The 21,372-nt window shown below is 49.9% G+C and overlaps 1 protein-coding gene across 1 annotated transcript in view; it reads right to left on the bottom strand.

Moving 5' to 3' along the window:
- The window catches only part of SUPT6H (SPT6 homolog, histone chaperone and transcription elongation factor), a 30,835-nt gene that overhangs the window by 999 nt on the left and 8,464 nt on the right, over window positions 1-21,372 (bottom strand). Inside the window, exons 3-36 of the mRNA XM_004012503.6 lie at window positions 20,810-20,968; window positions 20,638-20,714; window positions 20,126-20,318; window positions 19,820-19,904; window positions 18,925-19,198; window positions 18,350-18,451; window positions 17,989-18,105; window positions 17,572-17,661; window positions 17,223-17,365; window positions 16,421-16,569; window positions 16,171-16,269; window positions 15,626-15,755; window positions 15,390-15,540; window positions 15,070-15,224; window positions 14,683-14,878; window positions 14,083-14,222; window positions 13,843-13,960; window positions 12,981-13,057; window positions 12,600-12,735; window positions 12,174-12,311; window positions 11,928-12,095; window positions 11,187-11,314; window positions 9,854-10,061; window positions 8,605-8,752; window positions 8,026-8,168; window positions 6,971-7,111; window positions 5,164-5,359; window positions 4,528-4,766; window positions 3,482-3,595; window positions 3,184-3,308; window positions 1,420-1,532; window positions 923-1,000; window positions 666-832; window positions 24-211 (exon numbers count right to left, since the gene is read on the bottom strand). Of these exons, the coding sequence (XP_004012552.2) occupies window positions 24-211; window positions 666-832; window positions 923-1,000; window positions 1,420-1,532; window positions 3,184-3,308; window positions 3,482-3,595; window positions 4,528-4,766; window positions 5,164-5,359; window positions 6,971-7,111; window positions 8,026-8,168; window positions 8,605-8,752; window positions 9,854-10,061; window positions 11,187-11,314; window positions 11,928-12,095; window positions 12,174-12,311; window positions 12,600-12,735; window positions 12,981-13,057; window positions 13,843-13,960; window positions 14,083-14,222; window positions 14,683-14,878; window positions 15,070-15,224; window positions 15,390-15,540; window positions 15,626-15,755; window positions 16,171-16,269; window positions 16,421-16,569; window positions 17,223-17,365; window positions 17,572-17,661; window positions 17,989-18,105; window positions 18,350-18,451; window positions 18,925-19,198; window positions 19,820-19,904; window positions 20,126-20,318; window positions 20,638-20,714; window positions 20,810-20,968 (4,885 nt within the window). The remainder of the gene's footprint in view (window positions 1-23; window positions 212-665; window positions 833-922; window positions 1,001-1,419; window positions 1,533-3,183; window positions 3,309-3,481; window positions 3,596-4,527; window positions 4,767-5,163; window positions 5,360-6,970; window positions 7,112-8,025; window positions 8,169-8,604; window positions 8,753-9,853; window positions 10,062-11,186; window positions 11,315-11,927; window positions 12,096-12,173; window positions 12,312-12,599; window positions 12,736-12,980; window positions 13,058-13,842; window positions 13,961-14,082; window positions 14,223-14,682; window positions 14,879-15,069; window positions 15,225-15,389; window positions 15,541-15,625; window positions 15,756-16,170; window positions 16,270-16,420; window positions 16,570-17,222; window positions 17,366-17,571; window positions 17,662-17,988; window positions 18,106-18,349; window positions 18,452-18,924; window positions 19,199-19,819; window positions 19,905-20,125; window positions 20,319-20,637; window positions 20,715-20,809; window positions 20,969-21,372) is intronic.

The following is a 21,372-nucleotide window of genomic DNA, read 5'->3' as shown; positions in this document are numbered from 1 at the left end:
CTGTCTACTGTCCGTGTACTCACTTTGGCTGCTGCTGCCGTTGCCGGGAGCTGGAGGAGGGCTGGGGCTGGGCCTGGGCAGACTGTGGGGTGGTGCTGGCCTGCAGCTGGTGGTACTGTGGCGTGGTGATGGGTTGGCTGGGCGTTGTGTAGGAGTAGCTGGGGGTCATTAGTGGTGTGGCCACTGGCTGCTGGGCTGGTGTTGGGAATACCTGGAGAAGGGTGACAGTTGAGTTTAGGCTGGGCTTTGTGCTTATTTGCTCTTCTGGTAAATTCTGGGCAAGCTGAAAATCTGGGCTCTACACAAAGCCTTCCAGCTGACCCTCTCCTGAGCAGGGTGTGATTCTGAGCAGCGGAGGCAGGCCAACAGCAGGGCCCACCACTTGACCACTCGAGTCTAGAGGCTTGAGGGTTCGGGTTCCAAAGATCCCAAAAGACTCCATGGAATGGTCAGAACTTCTCTTACTCCCCTTCCCTTGAGTCGGCCCGAGAACAAGGAACATCTGTTGGAGACAGCTCCTAATGCTGTGGCAGGTCCACCTGCTGTGGAGGCCCTCGTGGTGGGCCCTGCTGAGCCCAGTCTACAGACACAGGCTGGTGAAGGATGACCGTCCCCTTTCACCCTTCCCCACCCTCTGCAGGGCTTCTCCTCCCCAGGCCACGTACGTGGTAAGCGCTGCTGCCCCCTCCGCTGCCGCCGTAGCCATACTGGCTGGAGGCCCACTGCGCTGGGGTGGCATTAGGGTTCTGGCCCTGGCCTGTCACAGCAGCAATGGCGTTGAACATCTGCGAGGTCATGTTCTGGGGCAGGGCGTTCACAGCCCGCGTCAGATCTGTAAGCACGAGAAGTGGAGATGGGCACATTAGGGGACAGCCCTTCCAGCTCCAACCCCCTCACCCCAGGCCTGGCGTGAGCTCCTTACCTGCAAGGTTGATGTTGGCTGGGGTGGCATTGATAGAAGCAGGTGTTCGGGTCCTGCTGCTGCTACTGGGGGTGATGCCTACAGGAAATGGCCCGAGTGAGAAGTCTCTCCAGAAACCTCCTTCCAGTTTTACAACTTAGGGAGCTGGGAGAGGTACTGAGGTGGGTGGAAAGAAGGGCAGCTGGGGGAATTCCTTGGCAGTCCAGTGGTTGGAACTCTGCCTTTTCACTGCTGAGAGCCTGGGTTTAATCTCTGATCAGGGAACTAAGATACCACAGCTGCACAGTGTAGCCAAATAAATACAGAAGTTTAAAAAAAAAGGGAGGGGGAAAGCTGTATAGGCAAAGAGGATGGAGGGCCTTCCTGATGTTAGGAGGAGGGACCTGGACTACAGCGGCAGCCTAGGCCTCACCTTCTGCCACAGTTAGTGTCTGTCTCCACTCAGCGCTCAGCTGTCCCTCAACTACACTCTGGAAGTCACAGAGAGCAGCGCTCACCTGGCACAGGATCCTGATAGTGGTCCTTAAACCATCTGAAAAGGCCGTTCACAGTGGGAAAGACTTGGCCCCGGTACCGGAATCCTTCTGGAGTCACAGTTACGTATTCTATCCTGGGATTTTGGAAGGAAATATGCATCAGACCCCACTTGTGGCCAGCTGCGAGTGGGTGGCCAGAGCAGATCTCCACCATGTGAAGTAGCCACACTGGGTGCTAGGGGGAGGAGAAATAAAAGAGCCAGTCCCTGGCCCTGGAAAAGGAGGCTGCACTCTGGCGAGGTGAGGAGGCACAGAGAAGCCCAGACAAGGCCTGGAGTCAGCAGCCCCAGGTGTGCTCTCTATAGGCTGCCAGAAGGCTCGCTGGGGGCCGGGTCACCACCCGGGGCTGCCATGTGATGGCACCGCACAGCCGGCGAGGAGGGTACAGACATCAGTGTTGGGGTGGGCGGGCCTCCCCGGGCAGCAAAGCACAGTGCTCCATGAGGCAAATCCGAAATGCCTCTTGAAGGTGGCTGGTCTGTCCTCATTTAACACTTTGCCAGAGCAGAGAGTAGGTAAGAGGCTCTGGGTTCAGATCCAGTTCCAGTTCCGGCTCTGCCAACTCACCACCTATATGGTTTTGTAACAAGTTACTTTTGTACCAAGTTACTGAAGTGAATCTCAGCCTCATTTGTGAAGAGAGGATAACACTTAAATCTATAGTGTTTAACCTACGAGCAATAAACAAGACAGAGTGTGTAAGGCACTCATCACAATACTGAAAATGGACTGTGTTCAATAAAGCACAGCTGTCAATAGCCAATGCTAAGTATGTCAATGTCCTCACTCAGATGAAGATGAAACCTGCTTCTTGCACCATAAGGAATCTGCGCCCCCTTTCCATGGGAAGCTATCACATGGCCTCTGGCCCTGGTTAAAGTCCTCTGTTCAACGGCTCTTCATGGAACAGTTTCTAACCCCCATGTGGCCCTGGCTGCCATCTTCCAGAAGCACGCTGGTGAATCAGAAACAAGCACGATATTCCAGAAGTGCCCACGATGCTGCAGGGTCCAGAGCTGCTTGTCCTCTGAGCACCTCCTAATGGAGCCCACTCTGGGCACCATGTGCACGCGCATGGTCCAGGACCCAGAGCAGAGAGGCACAGACTGAGGCCAAGATGGCTGCAGGACGCAGGAGTGCAGAAGGCAAGTCTGGCCATCAGTCTGGGTAACAGATACAACAGAGGAGGTTGAGGGAGACAGGACTCGGTCTGCCAGTGTGAGTGCTGGAGGGACGCAGATACCGGAATACCGAGGGAGGCCAGCTTGGCTGTCACACACAGAAGGGAGTAGAGCAGGCTGGTGACTGGAAGAAGAGATGCTCTCCAGACCTACCCCACCTTCAGCACACGCTCACCACAGTAGCAGGGAGCCACTGCTAAGGCTAAAGGCCCTGGTGAGGGTGAAGTGGAGGACAGAGCAGCGTGCTGGCCCCCATCTCTGCCAGTCAGGTGGAGAGAGTGTCTAGTGGTTTCCATCACTCCCTGGGAGGCAGAAGAGGTGAAGGGACCTCCTTTTTCACCCAATTGATTAAAGTGCCTTTCTTATCAGTCTTTGCCTTTTGCCTCTAAATCATCACCCTCTGTCCCCACCTCCAACCTCCACCTCCACTCGAAACAGGTAAGAGGGGAAAGGCAGTCAAGCGGAACCAGAGAGAGTACTGTTCGGGGCCTGCGAGCCTATCTGTGGACCCCAGCGGCAGCACCTTCTCAGCACCAGTGCTCACCTGGGTTTACCCCGGGGCTGGTATCCCAGTAGGAACTTGCCGGGCAGTTCCTTGCAGGCACAGATGAAATAGGGAATGAAGGTGGGCTTCTCCTTCTTAGTTTTGATGAGCAGCTCCTCTAATTTCTGGGGGTAGAATGAGGGGGAGAGGTTGGGATAGCAACATGCTTGGTACACAATGTCTGGCCTCACACACCATGTACACCTCCTTCACCAGCGCAGCATCCCCTACACTGAAGGGAAACCAGACATCCTTAAGTGACTGGGAGGGGTCATCCCTCGCAGGGCCCTGGGCTCACCTTACGGTCCCCACCGCTGCAGTCCTGATAATACTTGTGGTTTAGAAGGTCCCGGGCAAAGGATGCCATAGGCTGAACATAGCGGGCAACAATCTCATCCAAGTCTTCAAACTCCTGTGGGAAGAAGGTGAAGGCCCATTCTGAACTGTCACATTCTGAACTGAGAGCCAGCCTTTCAAGTCCACTTGGAAGAGAACCCACGGAGGGGAGGAATTCCCCCAGCCCTCCTGCTGTAGCCTCATTCTGCTGCAAAGTCCCTTCAACTTACCCATCTGTGTGAGTTGGGTCTAATGTTACTAGTTTACAAGACACAAAATCCCTTACATTTTAAAAATTTATTTGGCTGCATTGGGTCTTTATGATTGAGGCACGAGTATGCCTGCTCAGTAGCTGCTGTGGGCAGGTTTAGTTGCTCTGAGGCATGCAGGATCTTAATTCTTCAACCAGGGATTGAAATCACACCCCTGCATTGTAAGCCAGATTCTTAACCGCTGGACCACCAGTGAAGTGAAGCGAAAGTCTCTCAGTCGTGTTTGACTCTCTGACCACATGGACTATACAGTCCATGGAGTTCTCCAGGCAGAATACTGGAGTGGGTAGTTCCCTTCTCCAGGGGATCTTCCCAACCCAGGTCTCCAGCATTGCAGGCGGATTTTTTACCTGCTGAGCCACCAGCGAAGTCCACAAAAGCCTTTAAATCATAACTTTAGTTCTCCCCTAGTGCTTGGGAACAGTAAGGGCCTTCATAAAATCTCTCTCCACTGAACCGAGAAATCTGGCCTGTGTCTGCTTGAGGACACAGCACTCACATGTGCATTTTCTCCTCTGCCTCCAGTGGTTCTCTAGTCTATTTTAGAATTCGGAGGACAGAAAAAGAAACACGACATACACAAAACTGCTGCCAAATTACTCATCTCATAAGGGCCCTGCGTTTTGCTGTCCTGAGTGGCTAGGACACATACCATGCACACAGGTGACTACCATGGAAGGGGCTCGCCTCTGGAAGCAGGATGGGGATGCCAGAGTGTGCAGGGGCTGCCTCTCACCTCACTGTTGATCCACAGGGTGGCTCCCAGGCTGAAGGCATTTTCCTTGCCTTCTTCCCGCACATCCACGTGCTGGTAGATGCCGTCGCTGACCTTCCAGGTCACTGTCAGGTGATTCTCGCCCTTGCTGCTCGGTCGGATGATCACGTCACCCTGGTCCATGGTTTCCATCATTTTTTCTGCTTGCTTAAAATTTATATTATGGAAGGATGGGTGTGCAATCACTCGCTTGATATACGCTGAAGAGGGCAGGAAAGAATCATTGGTCAGCTGACGGGATGGGGAGCCAGCCCAATGAGACAAGCCATGGCTAAATTTCTGATCCACTACTAAATTCGGAGACTTTCACCCTCTCTGGGCCTGGACTCTCGGATGTGACGGATGTGTTAACCTGGGCTCCTAGCGTGCTGGGAGAATGAAACTTTAGGAGTCCCAGTGCATTAGCAAAGAAAATGTGACCCAAGAAGACCCCAGCGCCCAGCTCGGCCTATGTCTCCCTTTCCTGCTGCCTCCGGGCCTTAGCCCCTCAGAGCTGAGCACTCAGTCCCACGGGGAGGCCGAGCAGTCAGCACATGCGTCCTGAGCAGGGAGGGCTGCCAGGACTCGGGGCGCAAAGGCATGGTTGGGAGCACTCACTGGTCCGCTGCTGCTTCCGCTTCATGTCCTCCTCCTGCTTGTGGTCTGCTGCTTCGGCATCGAAGTCATAGTAGGTGTCCTTGGGCAGCTTCCACTCGTTGCTCCTGTCCATGAGGTCCGAGGTGCGGCAGGTCAGGTCCGCACTGAACTTCTCGATGTCGATCTTCATGATGCGGCAGTGGACGGTCATCCCCACCTGGACCCACAGGGCGTGTGAGCCGGGAGGGGCGGAGACAGCCTAGCCCAACGCCCGCTCCACACGTGAGGTGGCAGTGGACAGTCATCCCCACCTGGACCCACAGGGTGTGTGAGCCGGGAGGGGCGGAGACGGGCTAGCCCGACGCCCGCTCCACATGTGAGGACAGCAGAGTCCAGGCAGAAAGGTGGACACACTGTCCACAGCCAGCCGGCTACTGAGCGTCAGGAGAGCAGGAGTTCCGGGCTGAGTTTGGTCTGCAGACTACTTGTGCCAAGTATTGATGCCTCCTGCTCTAGGCAGAAACACCAACTGGAGTCTCCTGGGATCTGTCACTGGCACTATTCTCTTTCCCCATAAAGTTGCCCAATTACTGTTCCTAGGGTGTGAGCCAAGTCTGGGTGCCCTTTTTGGAAGAAAAGCAAAGTAACAGTTTTTCTGTACCTTCCCCCTGATTTGAGCCCTTCTGTTTAAACAGTGACAAAACCCAGTCAATTTGCACAGCTCTCCTGGAAACTGTCCTAGCTCCATTTACAGGTATACCTCGGAGACATTCCAAGTTCAATTCCAGACCACCACAATAAAGCAAACATCATAATAAAGTGAGTCACTAGAATTTTTTAGTTTCCTAGAACAGATAAGAGTTATGGACACACTATAGTCTATTAAATGTGCAACACTTTTTTTTTTTTTAACACTGTTATGTTTTTTAAAAATATCTTAATTAAAATTTCTTTTATTGATTAAAAAAAGGCAAACCATCACCTGAGCCTTTAGCGAGTCCAAATCTTTTTGCAACACTAACATCAAAGATTACTGATCACAGATCAGCCTGACAAATATAATTAAAAAGTGTGAAATATTGTGAAAACTGGCACAAATAAATGTAACACAGAGACGTGAAGTGATCAAATACTGTTGGAAAAAAATGGTACTAACATATTTGCTCAATGCAGGGTTACTACCAACTTTAAATTTGTTTAAAAAAAAAAAAAATTACAGTATCTGTGAAGGGCAATAAAACGAGGGATGCCTGCGTTAGGAATGTCTTTCCCCAGCCTTCCTAAGTCCATGGTTCTCAGGGGTTCACAACACTTAGAATCAGAGATTTGGCAGATCTGGTACCACTAGCAGATGTCACTAACAGGATGATCCTGGAAAAGGCACTCAAACTTCTCTGAAACCCTTTTCCACTGGACTAGCAGATTTGAGACAACATATATAAATGTCAAGGGCTGGAATCCAGTGTGTGCATAATAAATGGCAGCTCTGACAAGAGAAACTAGAACAGAAAGGGAGCTCAGCCTTTCTGCTTCACAGCATGGAATGCCAGGCCTTGCTTCCTGCCTGCCAGACTAAACCATGGCTTCCCACGGAGGAAGGGCTGGAAACTTGATGAAATCTCACAAAGGCAGTGAACAAAAACTGTTCCTCATTTGGGCAGATGCTTCTCACCCTGACTTCACTCAACTGGTTATAAATCCTCCTGAAATGTTCCCCACCAGGAGCCCCTGGGAACAGAACCTAACTCCTGGTGGGCACAGCCCAAAGCCAGCCTGATTTGGGCCGCTAGAAACTGCGCCAGATGCCTTAGTCCTGTCATTCACCTACCTTCACTCGTTCCTCTGGCCGCTTTACCACTTTGTCACTGAGGAATTTGGTGGGGATGAAGCCAGTGACACCATTGTCTAGCCGTGTTTTGACACCGATGGCCTGGCCTGGGCATGAACCGCTGTCGAAGTGGTTCCAGACCTAAAGATGGCATCAGGAGAAGAGCTTGATCATTAAGATTCTGGAGACCACACGGTCAGGAAAAAGCTGGCAGGAATGCTGTAATTCATCTTACCACTGGCACTGGCATCACCATGTGAGAACATGAGGACTCAGCCACCCAGCAACACAGAATTTGAATATCCCCTAGGTTCCCTGATGCATAACTCATGTTTGGCACCACTGGCCAGCAGATCAATCTTTTATGTTAAGTTACTGTAAACGTCCCTCCAGCTTCAACTGAAACCCCTCCCTCTCACTCTGTCCTGACCTTGTGAGCTTAAGAAATATCTGTTTGTCACCTCAGATAACGCATTTCAGTGAACCAGCACATCATGGCTCTTTTACATCCTTGACAAATCTCACCAGTTTCTTTTACTGGGTAAAGTTGAGAAACGGTCTGTTTTACTATCTGCCTAAGTAACATGTGAAGATACAGAAAAAGCTTCAGGATGGCTTTTATGAGTTCTAACCATGAAAAAAGCAGATGTCATTGAGAAGACTGTGGGAAAAACTAAGATGTGTGTGGAGGATGAAAACACTGAAGGGAGTCTACAGATACCTTCTAACTAGCACAGGGACACCATGCCCATCCTGTATGTAAGAAACGCATATATTTCCTCATGTCTGTAACTGGTGGAGCAAGACCCTCAGAGAATGGGAAACAAGGATTAAGGGCTGAGTGAAAGCAGAATAAGAGCACATTGATCATTTCTGACTAGCAGCACATGGAGGGACTTAAGTTAGGCCTGTGTCTGTTCCAGATCTCTTCCCCTTTTTGTGTATTGCCATGGTAAAGTGTCACCTAAACCACTCCCATTCTCGACGCCTTTCTAGAGCGCTGAGGTCACGCAATCACAAACACCCAGGGACCATAACAACACTGTAGCACATACCTCACTTAGTTCCGGGAAATTGTCTTGCTGACAGAAAGGGCACTGCCATAGCCCCGTCTCATCGTTGCGGATTGCCTGGTCATAACTTTCGCCCTGTGGACGCCTATGGGCGATGCCGGTGACGTTGCAAATAATGAGCTTTCCTGCAGGAAGGGGAAAGGAGGAGAAGGAAGGGAAGAGAACGGGGGCAGGCTGAGAGAACTGGAGAGGTGACTCCTCCCCACCAACTGTTTAGTGACAGAACATCTATCCTAGAGCATCTCCCCTGATTTACTTCACACCCTCGAAAAGGGAGATCTTCCCTTCATTTGATGACAGGAAAATGAAGCCACAAGACTGACTCCATGAACACCTCACAAAAGCAGGTTAAAAAGCACAATTTGACCTTGCAACTCGAATTTGACTTCCAGCTTAGGACTCTATAATCTTCTTAAAAGCTTCCCTGGTTTTTCCCACTCATAGTACAAACTGGCCTTATTCTGTTGGAATTATAGTCTGACTTGAACATACACAGTAAACACTATCCCACCAATCCCTTTTTATCCTCCTCCAACTAAAGAAAACAGACCCAGGATTTACCAATGTAGAAGGTCTCCGGTGTCTCTTTGGTTAACATATTGAAGATTTCCTCTGTGTTGGGAGAGCGGTAGGCTGTCCGGAGGTCCTTATACCGACAGCTCAGTTCCGCTCGGATGTCGTACAGCGTGATGTGTTTGTCACCATAGCCCTGGGGAAGAAGCCCCCATTAAGAGTCTTGCAATTGCTCCCCAACCTGAGCCACCAGGGATTTCAACGAAAGGAGTAGCCAGTTGGCTCCTGTCAGGGTTTCTTTTCTTTCCCCCAACATGTACTAAATCAGCTTTTCAAACTATTTCTTAGCCATGGAACACCGATATACAATAAAAATGCTTCATGGGGACCTCCCTGGTGGTCCAGGGGTTAAGAATGTGCCTGCCAACATGGGGGACACAGGTTCGATTCCTGGTCTGGGAACATCCCACATGCTGCAGGGCAACTAAGCCCTTGTACCACGACTACTGAGCCTGGAGGCCCTAGAGCCTGCGCTCCGCAACGAAAGAGGCCACCACAGTGAGAAGCCTGTGCACCGGCACTAGAGCAGCCCCCACTCGCCACGACTCGCCCCAACTCAAGCCAGCCTGAGCCCAGCAGTGAAGGCCCGGCCTAGATGAGAAGAGACTCAGGAAGCAAGCCAGCCTGAGCCCAGCAATGAAGGCCCGGCCTAGATGAGAAGAGACTCAGGAAGCAAGCCAGCCTGAGCCCAGCAATGAAGGCCCGGCCTAGATGAGAAGAGACTCAGGAAGCAAGAAAGCCTGAGCCCAGCAATGAAGGCCCGGCCTAGATGAGAAGAGACTCAGGACGCAAGCCAGCCTGAACCCAGCAGTGAAGGCCCGGCCTAGATGAGAAGAGACTCAGGAAGCAAGAAAGCCTGAGCCCAGCAATGAAGGCCTGGCCTAGATGAGAAGAGACTCAGGAAGCACGTAAGTGCAGCCAAAAAACCCCTCATGGAATCACAATGTGTGGAACAAATGCAAAACCGCACAGCTGGAAAGGAGGAAAGATGTCCCAGAAAGAAACTACTACCCCCCACTCCCAGCTCCCCCAAAACACGCCTGCACCATGACTACTGCAGTCTCTGAGACGCCCTTGGCTCCTTAATAAGCAGACTGAAAACTTCCTTGAGTACACCCAGTACTGCGTGGGGAGGGAGAGGGTCAAGTCTCTTACACTAATGGTACTGGGGCTTCTCTGAGGATGTGCTTCCTGAGTCTCTTCTCATCTAGGCCAGGCCTTCCACTCTGTCACCCACCTGCCTCTCCAGTTCTTCTGCAAAGGCATCAAGGTCTAGGTCCTTGAGTCGCTCTGGGTTTTCCAAGATTTCTTCAAGGGCTCCCGCAGGGTTGGCATCCTCAGCTGATTCATCATATTCCAGAGCATCCACCGCCATCTTCCTGGCCCACTCATAAGTCTCAGGGTGAACTCGGGAACCATCAAGGACTTCAATATATGAGTCAGTGCTAAAGGACAGGCAGAAGAGGAGCAGGATATATAACAAAAAGCTTCTAGTAACAACCCAGATGTCCACCAATGGGGAACTGGTTAAATAAATTAGGGCACCTCCATACAATGGAATACTATACATCCATTACAAAGAATGAGGCAGATCTGTGTGTGCTGACATGAAAGATGGCCACGATATATTGATAACGTGAAAAATGCACTGCAAAACACTATGAACCGTATGATCCCATTTTTGTAGTAAATGGGTAGTTAGTAAATGCATAGCAAAAATAAAATTTAGAAAAGTTGTAGTATACATCAACTTGTTATGGCAGTTATCTCTGGGGGGTGGGATTATGGGGGACTTCCACTTTCTGCATAATATTTCTGTATGTTATTGAATTTTATATGATGAAATTATATATAAAAGTATTATAAATAAAACAAGAAGGGGGAAGAAGACCTTTGAGAATTTGCTGACAGCTACTTTCCCCCATAAAGCCTTCCCAGGCTGGTCTTGCCCGTGCACTCACATGGACCTATGTTATTCGTGGAGTGTTACAGCAAAGCTGGGTGGAAAATGAAGTTTTAGAACTTGAAGCCTATTTCCCCACTGATTTCCATTACTGAATGAGGAGCTATGTGCCCGTGGAAAAGATCCTCCAAAGACTGAGTTGATAACTTCTGGAGAGGAAGAGGTCAATAGTGAAGTCCAAAGTCCAGGTGAATAGAGAACTTTCTCTCAATAACATTATCTCAGAACATACCAAATCTCTCTCCCCCTTTCTTATCTCCTCAGACCCCCACACTCCTCTTCCAATGCCCCAACTATTCCCACCCTTATTGAGCCACAAAAAATCACAACAACAGAACAAGTTTGTGTTTACCGAACCAAGTCTTATGTTTTCTGTCCTCAATTGATAAGCTAAGTTGGTTCTTTTGATGTTTCCCTCACAGAAAAGCTTCACATAATTGAACTGATCTTTTCCATAGGTCAGAGGCTCTTGACTAAATAAAGACTCTTGGCTTTAAAACGTTTCCTAATTTAAATAGCCTGTGGCCCTTTGACAGCCCTAATCCCCAAACCCCCAAAGCAAAGCCCAAGAGAACTCCTCTTGGCCCACCCAGGCAGAGGGTATCACCTGTCCCCCAGGGAGGCAGTGTCAATCTTGAGGAAGCCAGCGCAATTCATGAAGACTTTGGGACCCATGTGGCACATGGTGACCAGCTGAGTCCGGCTCTCGAGCCTGGTGTTGTTCTGTTTCAGAATCTGGAAGAGAAGCCTGGAGTGAGCAGGAGCAGAAGATAGGTCCCACCTCCTGGCCTGTTTCCAGGTCTCGGGAAACCTTCCACAATGGGAAGCTGTCCCAGCACCCCAATAGCTAACTGAACACTGAGCTCAACATACTGCTACTAAAAAAATCATTTTAAAGAACTACGGTGTGCCGAGCAAAGACAATGCACAGCTAAGGCACAGCTTCAAAGTTGATGTAAAATATGCACTCAAGTACCCATCCCACATTAAGAAAAAAATTACCACAAATACTCTTGAAGGTTGCTACATGCCCCTCTCTGTATTGAAATCCTTTCTTTCCTCTGGGGGAAAAAAATCCCCACTACCCTGAGGTCGTGTCTAGCATACTCTCGCCTTCCTCTAAATCATGGCTTAGGCTATCTTTTCCACGAGCCACCAGAATGCGGTAGTGACGACCAGGACTGTGGCCACCTAGGCTGAAGTCTGGCCCTGACTCTCACTAGCTGGATGACTCTAGGTGAGCGCCTTTACCCCTCTGACCTTGCCCTTTTTGTCAAACCATGCTGGGAAAGTAAACGTGCAATGAAATAAGAACTTTCCTTTTTTTCCTGATTCAACCCAATCCTACCTTCAGGAGATGGGTCCCTTTTCGAGGTCCTAGGCCACAGACATACTGAATCAAGGCCTGGCTGTAGGGGTGGGCAATGGCACGGTTGACATCAACTCCAACCTCATTGACTCGGTTGATGAATTCACAGTACAGGGCGCTGAGCAGCTCTTCTTTCACCACATGCTCCTGCCAACACACAGTAGGCAGGGATAAGGTTACTGTGCCACTCTGCCCACCTGGGCCTACTTGTCAAACCCTACTCACCTGCAACGGGTGAAACTTGAGGCACAGGATGTCTTCATCCGAGCTGCACACCTGGGCAAACTCAATCAGAGGGTCCTGGATGCGTCGGGCCAGGGAGACGGCCTGTCTCAGCACAGGAGGGTAATCCCGGAACTCTGCCTAAGGTCAGATGAGGGTCAGCAGGGCCACAAAGTCCCCTTGGCTCTAACAGTCAGAGGAAATCCAAATCGCCTGGCTTGATGTCATGTTCTCTTCTCTAGGACCATTTTTCCTGGGACCAATTTAATCTCTGGGGCTCCCAAGCTGAACTATGACTGGCATGATGGGATATTTTCTGCACAGGTAAGAGAAAAGGTACAATCCTGCGCCCCTGACAATCTTTGCCTCCTTATCTCCCTGGGGATAGCTCTTGCCTGTGTGAGGCCTAAGCGTGGGCTCCTGCCTTACCTCTGATTTCTTGCTATTCATATAGAGGATGGCCAACTCGTTGTCAATCAGCTCCACCCCAATAGAGGACAGCTGCTGACCCTGGTCCAGCTCATGCACGATGCGCTTCACATCCTCAATCAACATCTGGGCATCCCTGGAGGAAGGAGGGGTGGTGTTCAGGGATATTTCTGGATAGTTTCTCAGGGATGAACCATCTCAGGGCTGGGAGAAGGGAGGAGAGAGCTTTGAAGACAAAGGGGTACAATATTCCACGGATACCCTCTCAAAGTAGGGGTATCATGTGTTATCAAGGATCTTCACAGGCCCAGAGCAGATTCAACAATAAAGGATGAGTGGCTTTAGCCAGGCCTGGCCCCATCACCTGGTGCCCCACCCTACCTGTTCTCTCCTGCAACTGTCACCACGTGAGGCTTTTTGTTCAAAAGGAATTTCTTCAGAGTTTCAATGTCTTGAGCCTGAGTGAAAGAAAATTGGAGCTAAATGGCTCTGAGGACAGGGGAGATCTCTAACGCTTTTCTCTCCGTATAAGTAGCTTGAGACCTTACAAGACCAGAGAACGATGATGTGTCATGCGCTGTCTAACTGGAACACACAACAACGTGACTAGGAGCTCTAGTCGGAAATTAAACATCTGTTAATCTTTCCTACGATTACTGTGTATCTGGCTTACACGTGAGCTGTGGTTAACGTGCTCAGGTCTTTCTTGAACACGAACCACTGCCTGGCAGTCAAGACTTCTGATCTCCACTTTAAGTTTTTTTTTCTTTTTTAAAAGAGTTGTTTGCTGAAAATTATGTTTTAGAATGGAACTCTTGTCAATAAAATGGAAAGATAGTGTTATGTTAAAGAAAAAATCAGAAGGATACACACGAGATGGATTTAAATTTTTCCTTCCATGGAAGAAACACAAATGCTGAAAGCAGGGAAAAGGTTGGCTTAATGCCTCAGTGGCTTTCAGCTCCTGGAACAAGCTGACCTAGATGCGGTTAAGAACAGAGGCAGTAATGGCAGCTCCCAGAAGCACAAGGCCTAGGAACTGGCTTCAAGTCAAGAAGCAAATTCTGTTCCAGATCTTGAGTGCCATCTACTGCCTATGAAAGTGAGACTTATCCCAGGACGTAAGAGGTTAGTGAACAGGTCAGAGACCTTGCATAGGATATTGCTTAGACCATGACTGCATATGTCCAGTGAATAAGACGTGTTGAAGATGTCCACTTGATAACCAGTCCCAGCCACTTGCCTTCTTCTCTCGCTCTTCCTCTCTCCATGCAGTTCGCCGCTTGGTAAAATGAGGCAGCCGGAGGAAGTCTGTCACTTCTCCTTCACCATTGACCAAGGCGCAGAACACAGGGTGATCTCTGCCAGCCCGACAGAAAAAGAACCGTGTGATAATCAGGACTATAAGAATATGAGTAGGAGAAGAACAAGGTTAGGGAGACAGGTAAGGGGTGATGCCAGGCATGCAGGAACAGGAAGTTACCTGGCAGAGGAGAAAGCAATGCCTAGGACCCGGATGCCCTTCCCTTGGTTCTCATCCATAAAGTCGTCGTCTTCTTCTACTTGTTGATCTGGCCGGTAGGGCGCCACCCTCAACCAGTTGTAGAGCTTTCGACTACAGGCCTGGGGAGGAGACACACCAGTCACTATGGCTGTCAGGCTCGCCAAGTGTGTTACAGAAACAGGGGCAGACACATATTTGCAAAGATCTTATTTATATGTGCACGTTTCTAGCCCTTGGCAGGCTTACACCCTGAAGGCACACCTTGTTCCTAACAGTAGGAGAGTACAGAGGCCAGTCATGTATAGGAAGAATGTGTACGGGGTGGGGGAGGGAAGGAAGAAGCTCTTCAAAGGGAGGTCTTAGAGTGACCCATGACCTTGTGTGCACTCCCTCTCAGGGAGTTTCCATTAGCTACAGGACAGCTATTAGGGGGTGCCTTCGTTTTCACCTCTAGCCCGGGGAAATTACAGGACTGAAGATTGTGCTGCTGGCCTGGCGTGCTGCAGTCCATGGGGTCGCAAAGAGTTGGACACGACTCAGTAACTGAGCTGAACTGAAAGGTCGAGTCCCCGTCCTCACCTTTATGACGTATTCTTTGGCTTCAGCCAGCAGCTTGTTCTTGAGCTCTTTGGCCATCTGCACATACAGGAATTGCTGGAGAGCTCGCTCGATGGCCAGGGTGCGCTGCCGGTTCCACTCCTGCACCTGATGGCTGAACTCATCTCGGTAGTAAAATTGTTTGATTTCTTCAAAATACGTCTGGTCACTGCCATAGCTGAGGGGATATAACACTGCTATCAGGGACAGAGAAGAGGTGGTGCCTGAATGCCCAGACACACTGAGTGAGCCAGAGACAATGGTTTGCTCAGTTCTGAAGGCGTGGTTCACATTCCTGAGGGACCCCTCCCTCCAACAGACTCCTGACCAGGCTTTCCCAAAATAACCCCAGGCCAGAGCTCTGCTTACCCTTCCACTCCCTTCATATCGATGCTGATATCAATGGTGAGCAGCCCTTCATCTTCAGCCAGGCAGATCTTGAGGAACTGGTCATCTCTCAGTTCCTTAACAGGCTTGTTCTTTAAGTACTTGAAGGAGTAGGCATAGTGGGCCTCATCCACATCCTGTGTAACAAGAGGGAACCATCAGTTGACAGAAAGACTGGGCTGGACCCTGGGAAGGGCCTGCCTCTGCACTCAGGCAGACAGCTCAGCTAAGCGTGAAGGCAAGAAACTCAGTTCAAACAGAGCTGGACCGTAAGCTGGATCAAAGCCCTTCAGCTGGCTTACCTTTCTTCCTTTCTTAGTGGGGCTTATATTGAGCTTGGCCCTCTCCTGGAAAGTCTGTCTCAGCACCTGCCGGACGAGGGGCTCTCTGGCAATCTGCAGGGCTACCATGTAGCGGGCACCTTCCAGCACGGCTTCCGGGGTAGGGAACTGGCTGCAGGGAAAATGGAGGCGCTGCAGGATGAGGACACCTTTGCCCGTAGGTTCCTCCTCTCACCAGCCAGCTACTGCAAGCCCACCTGCAAACATAATCCTTCGCCAGCTCCAAGGGCTCTGCTGGAAACTGCTCTGTCTCATGCCGCTGGTAGCTGTCCCGGAGGTTTTCCCCAAATTGCTCAGGAGTAAGCCCAAACTTTTTGGCCAGGCCATCTAAAGCAAATCAGGAGAGATAAAGGTAAGCCAACAGCAGGACTGAATAACTTCTTGGTTTTCAGTCTAAAACTGCAAATTCTGGGCAGTAAATTTAAGAAGGATCACCAATGAGCAGGAACAGGATGCCTCACAATGAACAATGAAAATGCTGGCTTTAAACAGAAGCAGAAGAAATAGTAACTTTCTGTGGAAGTTATAGTTTAGCAAAAGAACTTCCCAAAGTTAGGATGAACTCTGATCATGTGTTTCCCACTCCTTCAGGAATTACAGGGAAAGCTGGACCATTCCTGTGGCATGGGTTTGGGTCATGGGAGCAAGTGTTAGAAGCGGACTGGTGATTCACTCAGCTGTCCTTTAAGTCCTCATCCTACCTGCCAGTGACTATCAGGGAACTTATACAATTAGCTTTTACCTAGCCCGGCACTCTGGCAGATGGTGTACATGTCTCGGCGAGAAGCCTGCTTGAGCTCTGGCCCTCTCTGCTCTTCATCTTCTGCCTCCTCACCATCACCTGGGGAGAAAACATGAGTTAATCTTCTGGCTTCCAGTTACTTCCAAGGATCTGACACACGTGGAGAGAAGCTCCGAAGTGTAAGCAGTCAGAGGCATCCTTGGGAAGGCCATGGCCACCAAGCCTCCGGGCTTTCTTCTCCAGCACTCACCTTCCTCATCTCCCTCTTCCCTTACACGCTTTAGCTTCTTGCGGCTGGCCTTGGCGGCATTCTGCATCTTAGGGATGTCACGACCATAATAGAGCAGGAAATGATTGTAGACATCTTTCAGTTCATCCATTGACTGAACATCCTTGAGCCTGGAGGGAAGGGACATAAGACCTCAATTTTGTCATGGAGGAAGGATATACCCCGGGTTTGCTACAAGAGGTACAATCCCAACTAGGATGGATGCCTGTGTTCTCCAATTTATCAGGGATACACAATGGCCCTAAACCATGACTTAATTGCAATCAAGGTACTTTCAAGAAGAAATACGTCAAATAATTGGTCGTTGTTACAAATGGCAACAAAAAGAAAGAGACAGATGAGGAAGCATGTCTCCAGTTCAGAGGCCTTGAGACAGTCTTTGTTCTTCCTTCCCAGGTTCACGCCACTAGCCATTAACATCACCTGCTGCTCTCCCACAACCCTCTCTAATTCCAGGCTCACCAAGCCACTTTCTGGCTGTAGTTTGGCTTCCCATGTGGCTTTTCATACAGGTAACATAAATAAGCAAACATGACTATCTGATTCTCTTAAACTTTTATACCAATATGGGTAAGTAACAGGAATTTGCCTGTCAAAAAGAGCACTTCTGGTGTGTTAAGTTGGCTTTCTAAGGGATAGGTGCTCTGCTGCGAATTTTACAAGATTATGCTTCTCTGGAGGGTGGGTGGGTGGGGCAGGCGAGGGGTGTACCTGCCTTTGGCGTGAGGGCTCCCTCTAAAGGAATAAAACCCGCATACGCTACCTCTCCATGTCCGTGGTGTCCAGAGCCCGGATGCCATCAGCAAGGGGCTTGTCAGGATCAGCAGAGATTTGCTCGTACTGATAAGCCTGCATCTTCTCAAACAGCCGTGTTAGGTTCTCCTTACGAATCCTCAGCTGGGTCCACTAGGACAAGGCAGGGCAGGGGTAAGGGCTGGTATTTAGCTTTGGAGACCCAAGGCCAGGCAGTTCCTTACCAAGAGTCCTTGGGGGAAGCCTGACAGGCTTGGGGGTTTGGGACATCACCTGGTACGTGCAGGAAAACTTGGGCCCCAGTAGCAGTAGTACCTAGTGCAGCCCTCAGCTCTGAGGAACACGGATCCCTATGTTACCTTTTCATCCCACTGCCACACCCTCCACAGGTCGTTGATATGCAACTCAGGCTCCACGTACTCCTTCCGGTAGAAAGCAATGAAAGGCACCTGGGGGGGCAAAGAAATGGGCAGTCAGCCAGAGAGGAAAGATCTGCAAGGAACCCCTCTGCTAGAGGGATAAATAGCTCCATGAAATTCAGCACTGGGAACCCTGGCCCATCCAGAGCACATGCCTGTCCCGCCATGGGGGAACATAATGCTGCAGAAGGGGTAGTGGTTTCTTTCGATCACTTGAGTCCTCACATACTTGGTCAAGGGACCACTGCTGAGGACAGGACGTGGTAGGGGCGGTCCCCACCTAACCTAGGTGGCCAACTTTTCCCTCACCCCTAGTTGACGTTCTAACCACTGCACCACTACAGCCTGAAGTGCTACCTCAAAATGCTGATTTCGCATGAAGCCCAGGGCCTCTTTAATCTTCTGAATTGTGCTGGGCCCTTTTCGACTGAAGCTGCTGGTTGGCTGCCCTCGGTCTAGGTAATCACAGCTTTCCTACAGTTGGAAGAAAAAAGAAAGAGCAACAACACCTTTACTTGCTTTGTCTCGCCATACAACACTGCTTCTTGTCACAGGATGACCTTCTCAGAGTGAGCCTAGAAAAATCTCTTCATACACTCGTACACACATGCTGTTCTGTGGGAGGTCCACAGACATTGGGGGCAAGGGAGAAGCAGCTACTCATCCTGATGAGGTGACTTCTGGTTTGCGTCAAAACACAGGCTTTTTAGGGGGGTACCTGCAGAGAAATGGTTGGTGTGGCAAAGGCATTCCTGTAGATCCAGTCCGCCTCTTCTTCCAGTTCATCATCTTCAGCCCCCTTGACGGGGATGGAACGGAGCTGCAGGGGATAACACAGGAGCATGAGACTGATTTTATCTTGTATCTCATGCAGCAAAAACACACTCTTCTTCTGGACAAAAATATATGCTCCAGAGGCACATGTTTTCAGTACCCGGAAAAGTATTGTCTGGCAAGAAGTAGGCATGTCGTATATTTGCTAAAGAGAGAGCCATTTCAAGAACCCTAAGACACATCAGAGTCTATGTTGAGCTAGACTTCCTGTACCCCTGGTCAGATTGGGGTTCAAAGCCAAGTTCCTATATATCATTTTTGTTTTTTTTTGGCTGCGCCACCCTGACTAGGGATTGAACCCGTGGTCCCTGCAGCAGAAGCGTGGAGTCTTCGCCACTGGACTGCCAGGGAAGTCCGCCTATAAACTACTGTTAGATTGATCTCTGCTATAACCCTTGTACCAAGGTGGCTCAGGGCAGTTGATGTTCAGCAGAAGGACAGAGGCTGGTGCTTCCTTACCTGGAACCTCTCAGGCAAGTCAGTGGCTCGGATTTCATTGTCCTGATCGGTGAGGTGGCTGCTTTCCAGCTCACTGGGCTCATACATCTCGAAGATGCTCCTGCGGCTCACACGTTTCTTGGTGGTCTTCTTGGGGCGCACTCGGATCTCACCCTCAGCCTCATCGTCCTCATACTCATACTCTTCCTCCAGCTCTTCGTCGTACTCATTGTATTTCTCAAATTCATCGTAGTCAAAGTCCACACCAAAAATCTCCTGGGCTTCCTGCAGAGCCCTGCAGGTGAGAGCGAAAGGCAGTTGGCCCAGGTTCCGGTGAGAGGAAACAGATGCGGCCCCTGCAGAGATCTTTTACCTGCCCCGAGGGAACTACAAAGGCTGAGGGAAATCTAAACAAAAAAAAGCATATTCACCGTGGAATAAAGGCTTAGCTGGTGGCTATTTCTGGGGAAACTCATTTACTGAGATGAAAACCCATCTCTGGCACATGTCCGTGACCAGGATCAAAAAGTAACAGGACAGATGGGTTCATATCATGTTCAGTGGATCCACCCTTCGCTAAGATGTATTCTCTCAGAGCAAAGAATTTCTCGACATAATTACACTTAGAAGACTGATACACAAACAAGTGAACACAGAGCTGCAGGTATTAGAGAAAGGCTAGGTCTTTGCTGACATGTGCCTCCCCTTCATCCCACCCTGGCACTAGGACGCAGAGAGAGCTTTCAGGGCTTTGAGGAGCAGTCTGACATCACTGCCTGGCGAAGATTATCAGAGGCAGGAGGCAAAGTGGCTGAGAGCTGACTGTTCTAACTTTGGCCAAGGCCTCTGACTTCTTCCTTCCTGCCTGGGTCCACTCAGATGCCCTTATGACCACCTTGCCCCAGACTCCACTCACGCATCAGTGTATCCAGGAAGCTTTTTCCGCCACTTAGGCTTTTTCAGAGGTTGTCCATCATCGTCCACGATAAAGTCATCAATGTCTAAGTAGGGAATGGAGGGATTAGTGCCCAGAGGCAGGACTGAATGGCTTTAGTTCCTACTATATGAGTGGCCAGTGAAGAGAAGAGAGCCTTTGGAAAGGAACTCCTTTCTGTCAAATGCTGGAGGCCAGTAGCTGAAAAATGATTTCCCATCCCATTCCTCGGGGCAGGAAATCCCAAACCCCTGCCCCAAACGGGCTTCCCTGCCTGATGCTACGTACCTGACTCTTCATCATCTTCCTCCTCCTCTTCTGGAGGAGCCATGTGGGCCTCCACGGCCTCCTGCCCTTCTTCCCCTTCCCCATCCTGAAAGATCTCCTCTGCGATAGCTTCTTTCTCATGTTCCTCCTTGCCATATTCCTCCTCCTCGTCGTCCTCATCATCTGAGACTTTTTTGACACGTCGGTATTTTTGCTAGGGGTGGAAAGCCTGCCTGGTCAGGGTCTGAGGGAACTGGCGTAACAATGACTGCTCTCCAATCTCACTTCTATTTTCCCACCACAGTTACACTGACGAGGGAGATGGGAAAGAGCACATCAAGTGATGCCCCAAGGCCCACTCCTGAAACTGACAGGCACCCAGAACTGGGCTCCACAGCACGATACTGAGCCACTTTCTCCTCGCTGAAGTTCCCCAGACGGTTCTGGATGTGCCTCCCACCACCCCCCAGAGCCACTGAACTTCAATGGCTTCTTCCTTCATCCTCAAGGACAGAAACAAAAAAGGCACTTACTCCTCTTTTGACTTTGACACCCAAATTCTCCTCAATGAGATCAAAATCATCATCCTCCAGGCGGTCATCAAAAGATGCTAGAGAAGACAGAATGTTGCTGGTTGTGACCGGGAGGCCCCTCCTCCACTGGCTTCCACCCCAGCCTCACCTGACCCGGGGAGGGGCTACTCACTGCGTTTTCTCTTCTTGTGGCTAACTTCATCTTCCGAATCTCCGGAGTCACTACCCTCATCCTCCTCCCCTTCCTCTTCATCGTCATCATCATTGATAAAGCCTTTCAGGTTTCCTTGTTCATCCTGATCATCCAGGTTCTCCTCCTCTTCCTCCTCATCTGGAACACATGCATGTTTGAGGCATGCAGTTTGGGAAACAGGCTGGCGCTGGGGCAGGACCACCTGCTTAAATGTTATTTCTTATCTGCTCTGAACCAAATGACCTGGATGCCATGTTAACTCTTCTGCCTCATCCAATACAAAGACGAAAAACATGACCACTGACTCAGAGCAGTAGCCTTTGAAAAGGAAACTCTTGTCTACATTCACTATCTGTCTTTCGGCAAGATGAGCTTCCTAATTACTCTGGATGGTCAAAATCTTGACTAGAGGTTTTACAGCCACCAAAAACTTTGGTTTCTTCTCAGTTTATAAGCTCGGTAGCTATATTCCTTCTTTCATCTGAAAGGTTTTTGATAAAGCTTCCATTTTCCTTACTGTCTCTAAAGTTGTTTTCATGGTT

This window comes from Ovis aries, chromosome 11 (genome assembly GCF_016772045.2).
Source record: "Ovis aries strain OAR_USU_Benz2616 breed Rambouillet chromosome 11, ARS-UI_Ramb_v3.0, whole genome shotgun sequence".
Lineage (NCBI taxonomy): Eukaryota > Metazoa > Chordata > Mammalia > Artiodactyla > Bovidae > Ovis > Ovis aries.
This window is presented reverse-complemented; position numbering and strand designations above follow the sequence as displayed.